The sequence below is a fragment of the Halictus rubicundus genome, unplaced genomic scaffold, assembly GCF_050948215.1.
Source record: "Halictus rubicundus isolate RS-2024b unplaced genomic scaffold, iyHalRubi1_principal scaffold0084, whole genome shotgun sequence".
Lineage (NCBI taxonomy): Eukaryota > Metazoa > Arthropoda > Insecta > Hymenoptera > Halictidae > Halictus > Halictus rubicundus.
This window is the reverse complement of record NW_027488625.1, coordinates 58,379-68,568: the sequence shown is the minus strand read 5'-3', so window position 1 is coordinate 68,568 and position 10,190 is coordinate 58,379. Positions and strand designations below refer to the sequence as shown.

The following is a 10,190-nucleotide window of genomic DNA, read 5'->3' as shown; positions in this document are numbered from 1 at the left end:
GCAATGATAAAACATAATGAAATTAAAAAAAAATGCGTTTGTCGGCAGGATTTGAACCCTGGTCGTCCGGCTGAAAACTTGGCACGCTACCCTTGTGCCACAACGACTCTTGTTGTAGGCTAGAAAAAATACGGCATTACATGAGGAATAATGAAACTTCAATCATCAATATCTCGAAAAGTATTGGGTATCTGCCCCTATAATGGTATATATTCGTAAAGAGGAGAACGAGATCTATAAGTGTGCAAAGTTTCAACCGAATCGGTGACCCGAAGGACGTGGCCTCTCCTTGTTAGATTTGGAGACTGTGCCCATGTGAAATTTAAAAATTCGGTCATTTCGGGGAAGTAATCAGTATGTTGTACATGTTCACTGAGCCCGTACTTTTCTCGTATTTTCAAATTATGTACCTGGTCATAAACATTTACATCGTACCTATCTATTATTGCACGTATTTTTTTCGATTCGCTTGATACATTTAATATTTTAGTATTGTCTAATGCCCTCACGTTTCCTGTATTAATTGAAATGTCATGCCGCACAAGCAGTCGCTTGTACGCGGAAACAAACTGCGAAGCTGTTGGATTTGGGCACCACCCACTTCTGCCTCTAACAGCGCAAAAAGAGAGTTCCAAATGATCTTGTCTCGTCTTATAAGATAATAAATATTTCATTTGCGATTCATTTGGTTTGATAAACATGTCGTATATATTAAAAATAGATAAAACTGCGGTAAAAAGGCCAATGAATCCCGCTTTTCGCCTGTAGAGGAATATGGAAGTTCCATTTTTATCTCTAATTTTAGATAAATATTGAATTTCCGCGATTAAACGTGGACGCTCAACTCACGTTCAAAAAATCAAATATTGTATCGATGCAGCGTAGAAAACGTGCTGTTGCTCCACCACCTTCAAATTCCGGAATTTGAAGCACGTTTCAACAAAACTCAATGCTCTCGGCCACGCTTGAACTCAGTGTTTGCGCAGCTAAGGCCACTTTCATTACCATTTTCCGGTATTCAATATGTTTTGTTAGAAGACGATTACCCAAACGTAGACCTTCCTTCTGTTGCAGTAAAGCAAGTGCTTGTATATACCGCCACTCGATTTTCTTTCCTTCTCCATCAAAGAGGACTAAGTATTCGCCTAAACAATTTCTAATGTTCTTTAACATATGACATGCATCAAATATTACATTAATGTCTGGCTCGCCAGGTACAGGATGTGCGAAATGAACTTTAAATATTTCATAAATATTTTCATGCTCTGTCATTCTCGTATTTACATGCATTCGAGCACCTAAATTTTCCACTGTGGCAAAATGAGCACATGGGCCGTCTAACGTTAAACTGCACCAGTCACGCCCGATTTCTGTAGGCGAATGAATGCCTCTCGCAATAAGTTGGCTTTAGTTTCGGCGTTCAACGTTGTAATTAAAAAATTGCCGATTGGAAGTTTCCAATTTTGGCCAAGCGCCACAACCATTATTACGAGGGCATTTTTGGCCTCTAGAAGGTCATCCCCACCACTTATACCGACACCTAAATCTACATGAGCCCGCATTGTCCCATCGCGACCCCTCTGACATCCTTTTTTTATGCCCATCTCATCAAATATCACAGCACAAAGCAGTCTTTGCCCTTTTTCTTTTAGTTCGCCAGATTTTTCTTTTAATGTTGCAAAAGATTCCTCAGTAAAACCTGGTTCTGCATTTACACTACTATACCAGGTTCTGAGGACGTCTGCGTGCGGAGGCGCTAAATTGAAAGTTTTCGTTATATACGAATACGCTTTCGGTGAATAAAAGTGTACAGTCAAAGCAAACGCGCGCAGTGCTGGGGCGTATTTGTCTCGCGTGAGTTTGCCTACGTTTTTCCTATTTTTGAGCATGCGGTTGAATAATTCTAATGAAGCATCGGCATTAGCAGAAAGGCAATAATACGCACTAGCAGGCAGAAGTCTGTTTTCCTTTAACCCTTGTATCACATCTCGTAAAGAGTGTACCTTTTCTTTCAGACGTCTGACCTGCTGCTTGAGTCTTCTATTCTCCTGCGTTATGGACTGCAATCTTCTTTACATATGATCTAATTTCTTTATCGTACTTCGTGGTGTATTGTGGTAACAATGATCGTGTTGTATTTTGTCACGTAGTGTTGCAAATTTGACACTTCTCCCTTACATTTGCAGTCTTTGATGTGCATGGTGAAGAGAAATCTTTACCAACTGCAATGGGAAATATTGTTCAGTACTGTAGACAGATATTAATCCTCAAATAGTAACATTATATGCCAGTTTTAATATGTTAAAGTAAGTTTTTGCTTTATGAATAAGAAAAATTGGAAGAGATAATTTCATTTATAGATTAAAATGGGATACTCTGTATATTTGAAACTTATTTCAACTTACGTGTCTGGTTGCTGGTTGTAGGAGAATGATTGCATTCTACAACCATAATCGGTTCTGGGACTTCTTCTGTTGTTGCAAAAGTTGCCAGAACATCATTATTATCTGAAAGGAAACAAGTATATATCATATGCTTTGCAACCCTTTATTAACAAAGACAAAGTGTCTTACCTCTATCATTACTTTCCCTTAAGATATTCGCCTGTGGTTCACATCTTGACTTTTTCGGTAAAATCGTGGGTATACTTCCAGGCTCTAAGCGTTTCCTGCTATAGCATTCCGTGATGCTGTTTTCAGGAAAATGATCAGAACAGATGAAACTACTGTCTGTAGGCATCCATCCTTCCCGACCTATTTCTTTGACCCACTGTTTACATGAGTGTCGAGCACCGCGGGGGTGAAGAGGAGTACGGGGGGGGGGGGATGTAGTACACCGGTGTATAACTGACGGCGCTTGCATGTAAAGCCGCTTCAATTCGTTTCACGGTATCTCGAATCCATAGTATAGATATATATATATATATATATCACTGGCTGGGACCCACTTTGAGACTCGCAGTTTAACACGGGGGCTGGCAGTCTTTATATATATCTCGTCGGTGCCGTAACACTGTATATTTAACAAAATGTAAAGATGGCCGATCGAGCATTCAAAACTCGATCGGCGGTTGGCAATCGAGAGAGCTAGATTGTGTTCCCTCTCGGTTTCCATCGCTCGAGGTCGGAGATGCCAACCTCGTCGAGACTAACACTAGGCGCGAGTCTAGGGAATTTGCGCTAGTGGCGCCAATATCCTTACAGTATTTTTCGAGCGACATATTCTCCCGTAAGGCTGGCAGTCTTTTTAAATATCTCGTCGGTGCCTATGTAGTGATGGTGTAATCGTGGGTCGTCTGTTTTTTAGCTTCAGACTGACGTTGTTGGCAATATGCGTCTGCAACTTTGAGTCAACTTGCCAGGTCTGTCGCTAGCTCATCGAAATCAGTGCCCTTATCCACCGTTGCAGTTCTGGACAACGTATTCGCGACCACATCGTAGCGTCCGGATGTATGTTGAATGTTGGTGGCGAATTGGCTAATGAAATCTAATTGTCCAATTTGTCTCGGAGTGTGTTTATCGGGTTTATTTTCAATGTGTCTATCACTAACATAGATGTACAAGACACATATTTTAAATTTTCATTGCGGATTTAACTGGCACTTACCAACGGCAAGAACGTGCTGGCAGCGGCTATATGGTAGGAATCTCGGCTCAGACGGCTGTCTCTCGGCATTCCGTCACTATTTTTCACGCAGTAGTTACACGGGCTATTCCCAACTACGGCCAAGACAAGAATACCTCATTTCGCGGCGGCTCGTCTATCGCTTTCTTCATCTAGCCTCCCATGTAGTATTGACCACTCCTCGTGAGGGGAGTTCCGTACCTCGGGGTATTCCCCCATACCGGAAAAGTCGACCAGATGCCTGGCCTAAACTTCCCAACTCCATCACTACAAAGGGTGTGTCCGTAGGTGTTGTGGACGGGACTCGGAAAAACCCCTCGTTCACCACTTAAGGATCATCACAAGGGTAGACCGTCCCATACGGGAAGTAACTCGCTTAGCCGCTACCGAATCAGCTTGCGCCGACTCAGGAGCGTTACCAGCGGGGGCCACGAGGAGGCGGAGTTACAAGCTTAGCGCTCGGTTTCTAGCAGGTTGCGGCGACGGTGTGATAGCCGTACTTGCCTATTAAACCCTACGATCTCGAATACCTGGGTATTACCTGCGATGGATCGTCAGGGTTGATTTTGCCTATAAGGCTATCTCTTTCTCTTATTTATGTCTTGTTACTCGTTGCCAAAGTCCGTCCTACTGAGGCACAGTTCTATGGCGTGTTTGTACGTTGGACAACTCTTATCCTTTAGCCCATGGTTGGCTGGCTTTCCTACTCTCCTGCAATTTATGCAGGTAGGTTTCTCTTGTTTTGTTGGGCATACATTATATGTATGCCCGTCTTTCCCACAATGCCCGCACGTGTCAGTTCGTGCCTTACAATGCTTTGAGACGTGCCCAAATGACTGGCATTTGTAGCATCGACTCGCAGCTATAAAATCTTTCACTCCATGTGCGTTGAATCCGCTGAAAACCCGGTTCCTGCTTAGCAGGATTTTCCGGGTTTCCGGAGACACCTCGGCCACCCAGTTGGTGACTTCACAGTTTTTCTTTCCAGTTTTGAAGAGGAGTTTAAACTCCTCTTCTAATTTTTCCTCTGAGTCCAGCTCTAGGATTTGCTTATTTATTGCTTGTAGGAGATCCGCCTCTGGTATCACGGAGGGGACTCCGAATATTATAATTTTTGGTTTCCTCTTAGGGAGGAAAGTGCTTTGTTGCTAAGGACTTGCTCAAGGTCCTTAGCCGTATCTGTCTCTATTAGGATTCCGGAACTGCCAATCTTTCTCACGTTCCAGATCCTTATTCTTTGCTCTGTCGGATTTATGCAATCCGACAGGACTTTCTTCGTTTCCTCACTCTTTTTATCTTACTGCCCTTCGCAGGGTAGATAGCCGCTGTTGGTTTCGTGTCCTTAATGGTAGTCTTTTTGGCTACTTGTCTCGTGACTTTATTGGTTTTAATTATATCCGAGTAGAGCTGCGGTTTGGAGGCCGGGACCTCGCTGCCGCTGCTCCTCTCAGACATAAGGCATAAGGTTTCTCCCGTTCTGCAACATACCACCGGATGTATCCGGTGGGTCGTCGCGGCAGAGGGGAGTCTTCCGGGTGAGAGCCGCGGTCGTCGGAAGCGACGACTCGCGCATGGGCTCCCTGAGAGCCGCGGTCATCGCAAAGCGATGACTCCGCAAGAACTCTCTTTGTGAGAGAGCCGCGGTTGTCGCAGAGCGACAACTCACGCAGGAGCTTTCTGAGAGCCGCGGTCTTCCCGATGCGGTACAACTCCGCAAGAACTCTCTTTACGAGAGCCGCGGTTGTCGCGGGGCGAAGACTGACGTATGAGCTCTCTTTACCAGAGCCCCGTTAGTCACCCGGATGGTGTCCAGGTCCTACCACGTGGAGGAGGGGTTGGTGCGACAGGGTTTTACCATGATATAAGTCCCTGACGCTTATAAGACCCTCATCTAGCCTTCCACTTTGGATATATTCGCCAAAAATCGGCAACGGTACGGGCCCCCCGTCCGTTCACCGACCAACGGCCTCACCCCCTTCGCGATTCTATCCTGATCGCGATTCACGGCGAGCGAGGTCACGTCTTAAATTCAACTCGAAGTCCGGTCGATTCGCAAAAACGCTAACCGAGCCACCGCGAAGATCACAATAGTACGGAAAAACCTGGTCGGCACTTACCACTCGGCAACGTGGTCTCTCAGCGGCTTTAGTTGTCTCGATGTTCGGCAGCCGGCTTCTTAATCGTTCCGGCAGCACTAATTTCTCAAAATTACTTTATTGCTGAAGCGATCGTTAAAGGACTAGCCCGGACTACTTTCGGCGATACAGTGACCTACTTGGCGAAGACTCGCCAACGCGGAAGCGAGGCGTCTCCCACTGTCCTAGTTTTCCCTGCTCCCGCGCGACGCTCGGACCTATCGCTAGCTCTCGCGCGGCAGGGCCGCGCCCGGCGGTCCGGGGCCCTCGGCTACGGATTTATTGGCTAACGCTTTCCGGATGACATGCGTTGATTGGCCGATTCCCACGGCGGAAGACATCGAGCTATTCCCTCGACGGGTCCTTGCAGCTTTCCGGGACGAGGCGGCGACGAGGTTGAGATGGTGTGCTCCTCAGACCCGTAATTCCTCGGCGGCGCCTCCGGGTTGACAAGCCCGGGCTCGGTATCCTCTTCGATGTCTTCCTGTAGGGTGTCCCCCGTAGTCGTCCCCTGAACATTTCTCTTAGAATTTTCCGCGCTCCTGGGAGAAGGGAAAAGAATCCGGGCCCCCTGGGGCCCGGCCACGGACCTGCAACTTTTCGACGCGCCAAGTGGCGCGGCGTTTAAACCGCGTTAAACTCCAACCTGGGATCTCGGATGCGCCCAGGGAGATCGATCACAACAGCCGTTATCGCGGTGGCGCTGCCAAAGGGCGGCCCGGTCTTTCGATCTAAGATCCGCGGGACGTGGACAACTTTGCCACGTCACACCACAAACCGTCATCTTAGAACCTCTTCAAGCCTATTCACTGATCACTCTTCCGCGCTTTTTGAAATTATTTTCTTTCGATACAGGATTTATCGTCCTGGGCTCATAACCTGTTGAGAGTTTTGGTCGATAATCCGACCGATCTATCGACGCGTTTCAAGACTCGTACAAATCGTAACTGCCGAACGCCTCAGCTGTACGAAATTTCATAGCTAACGTCCGGACACCAACACACACACACTCACAAGTACATCCATCAACAGAGAAACCCAAAGATCATACCGGTAGGGGACGACCTCACACACAGACAAACGCAAACTTTGTCCTGTTTAAACTGCGTTGAAACTTCTGCCCCTATAATGGTGTTACGTCCCGAGTGGGACGCATTATGATTTTTAGGGGATAGGACGCAGTTTCGAACGTACCTGCATACACTGGCTACGGTTCGGGAAATTGAGGCACGTTTAAATAAATTTGTACCCTTATTTTGAAACTAACAAAATTATTGATTTATTCAAAGTGAGGTTCTGAATCAGAGATTGCAAATTTGATTTTACAAATAGGGATTATATAGCGCGTATACTAGAGTGCTTACTAGTACTTCGTTTATGACAATAATAACAATAATATTAGTATTACCGAGTCTGTGGGAGTCGCTTCGGATTTGTTCGCAAAAATAGTAGTCCCTGGGAGTCGCTTCGGATGATTCGCAATAGTAGTAGTAATCGCTGGGAGTCGCTTCGTATTCACTCGCCAAGTACAGGAGTCGTTGGGCACTGCAAGCACTTCGCGGAACTTTAAACTAAAAACCGAACTGGACTACTATTGTTTATATCTAGGAGAACTGAATGAACTTTGACAAAACGTAACTCACTGGATGAAACTTTTATGACGGAATGAACTGAGTTTGAGGAGTTGGTTCCCCCTTTTTATAAGATGGACAGTCCTTTGTTTTTCAAAGATGCTGGCTCAGGAGTCTCTACCTTGCATCTTTTTACCTTCTTGATGTCTTCTGGCTAGTGTGTCGACACTCCTACTGAGGCGTCCGAATGTGTCGTCAGTCCGCCTGTCGGACTTCGCGGGGTCGTAAATCCCGTTTCGCTTGCTCGCGGACGATATTCGGGCCTTGACGGAGTTACGGGGTAGCTACGTCTAGTTGAAATGAAACTCGACGTTTTGGAACAACACTTCAATATATTTTAACTTAACATTTACAAGTCAGTTGGCGAGGTATGACGCGTACAACGAGTTTTCTAGACGCGATCGATTTGTGTTTTCTTCGAGGTATCTTAGCTTTCTGCGGTTCGGTGTCGTGTCGTCTATAAAGTCAACTCGGGCTCTTCTTCTATTGGTTAATGGGTTGTTACGTATGGAGACGTTTCTCCACGTTCATTTCGATTAGAAGTTCTAATCTCTTTTCTGAGAACGAAAAGCGTCCCAACAGGCCCCTTGTTTAATGATTGTACTCCGACTGGACGCAGCTGGCACGAAGCATGATTCAGTAACAGCACCGTACGATTTCCTAATATGGAAATTTTCAAAACATCCCCTTCTGGAATGTTTTGTCAAGATAGTCTTTGATAGGAAACATCCTGGCTAACCCTTCGTTTTACCCCTATAAACAAAAGATCCAGCTGCAAACCTTAAACTCACTAGAAACGACAAATACGAGTATGCGACCGTAAAATAAAACAGATACATTCCCCTCTCATTTTTAGGGTATATAAACCCATGCATTTTCATGCTCTTTGGTTAGTCGAGAAGCGGTTCAGTCAAGATTCAGACGCGGTTCAGTACTCGTGCAGTCACGTCGCGTCAAGTCTAGTGAGATCGGGTTAAAGTCCCTTTCGAATCAATTCGTAACCTTATAGATTCCGTCAGTTCGGTATATATTCTATTTGGCATTCAACAATCGCTATCTAACCCCGCATTGCCAGTGCGTCAACACCGTGCATCATTAGGTAACAATTTCTCTAATTGTACACTTACTACATCCACTCGCGACACAAACAATTACACTTGTAACTATTCCAAATCAGAATATATTTGTCTTGTTTGTTAACTCGCGTAATCTACAACCTTTAATTATTGCCTGATATCCTAATCTAATAATTGAACGTCCCCACATGATACAATCTTACCGCTCAGATTGTATCAAGTAAATTATATATAAGTTACGAGGCTTACTAATCTTAGATTCAATTCAACAAAGATTTCTCCAACCTAGTGGCTCCCCGGTTTCGCATTGGGTGCGTCCACGAAAACTATACTATCCTAGCGGATCCCCGATTTCGCATTGGGTTCTTCCGTATCCTAGTAGCTCCCTGGTCTCGCATCAGGTGCGTCTGTTAGTTATCCACCTTCCTTTAATCGGGTTCGCCGCGTGTCTCTCCTAGTGACTCCCCGATTCCGCATTGGGTGCGTTCACGAAGTTTCATCCTCCTAGTAGCTCCTCGGTTTCGCATCGGGTGCGTCTGCGTTTGACTCCAACCTCCCAGAGGTTCCCTGATTTCGCATCAGGTGCGTCCTCGACGTCAACTATCCTAGCGGTTCCCCGATCTCGCATTGGGTGCGTCCGCGTACCTAACTAACAAATTGAAACCATATTCCTGGGGTAACAACCCCTCGCCGGCCTCTCGCGTTGCTCGCAGCCCTGGCTCGTAACAGGGTGGTGCATTTGGTCGTCGGAGTGGGGATGCGATTTGGTGGAATTGTGTTTAGATGATCTGAATGGATTAGGTGTGAGAGATATGGGAAAGATGGTCTGGAAAATTAAATGTTTGTGTATTGCCCTTTCAATGGGCTCGTTCACGGAGGTCTCCAAGTGGTGTCCGATGACATTCCAAATCTTGGGACCGTCGCTTCGCCTAGTGTTTTGGCTATCGCAGCCGACCGTGTTTATTATAACTCACGTTCGGTCTTTTGGATTTAGGTGGGAAAATATAGTGTTTTGTAATTGGACGTGGGTGCATTGGGAGGAGTTTTGAGTTGATGGGAGTGGGAGGCTGTCAGGGATTCCTGGTTTTGTCTTCGTTCGTCAATGGCCTGATTTATTACTGTGTTTCGTTCGTCGTTTCGTTAGTTTGGTCGCATGTGCTGTCCATCTGTCGGGGTCAAAATTGTCGAATTGCGGTGGTCGTAAACTAATTTTTTCGGTCGTTTATACCTACTTCGCACGTGTTTTTAATGGGACATCCCCTTCAGGTATGTCCCTTTGTCGCCTGGAGGAACGGTACGGTACGACCTTCGGTGTTGCCGTCGCAACACACAGCTTACATCCAATATCATGGAGTTAATCACACGGGAATTTCTTAGTAAAAATAGTATCTATTGAGTCATTGGGAAACAAGAATGCACAGGTTACCTGAAAGATGGCAACAAGTCCTTACAAATAATGGAAATTATATCATTGAATAATATTAAACACGTATTTTTATAAATTGATTCAAATGTTTTCTTTAAAATACGACAGAACTTTCCCTCCAATCTAATATATTTTTATAACAGTTTCAAGTACCCAATATTTGCAGTTTTTGATGCTCCGCGAATTAAAAAACGGAATTTCAAACAGGAAGAATCGTAGAATACGACCATATCTTAAAAAAATTTTTTACACTTTATAATCGGTGGGAGAATTTCCAGAACAAAGATGTTTCTAATAT

General features: G+C 45.3%; 1 protein-coding gene across 1 annotated transcript; it reads right to left on the bottom strand.

The window, feature by feature from the left end:
* Positions 1-1,628: 1,628 nt before the first annotated feature.
* LOC143363652 (uncharacterized) lies at positions 1,629-2,776 on the bottom strand. Its single transcript, XM_076804215.1, has 3 exons — positions 2,574-2,776; positions 2,406-2,507; positions 1,629-2,222 (listed from the first exon to the last, which is right to left on the bottom strand). Exons 1-3 carry the CDS (start codon positions 2,737-2,739, stop codon positions 2,143-2,145), a joined length of 348 nt encoding a protein of 115 aa, XP_076660330.1. The 5' UTR covers positions 2,740-2,776; the 3' UTR covers positions 1,629-2,142.
* Positions 2,777-10,190: the final 7,414 nt, after the last annotated feature.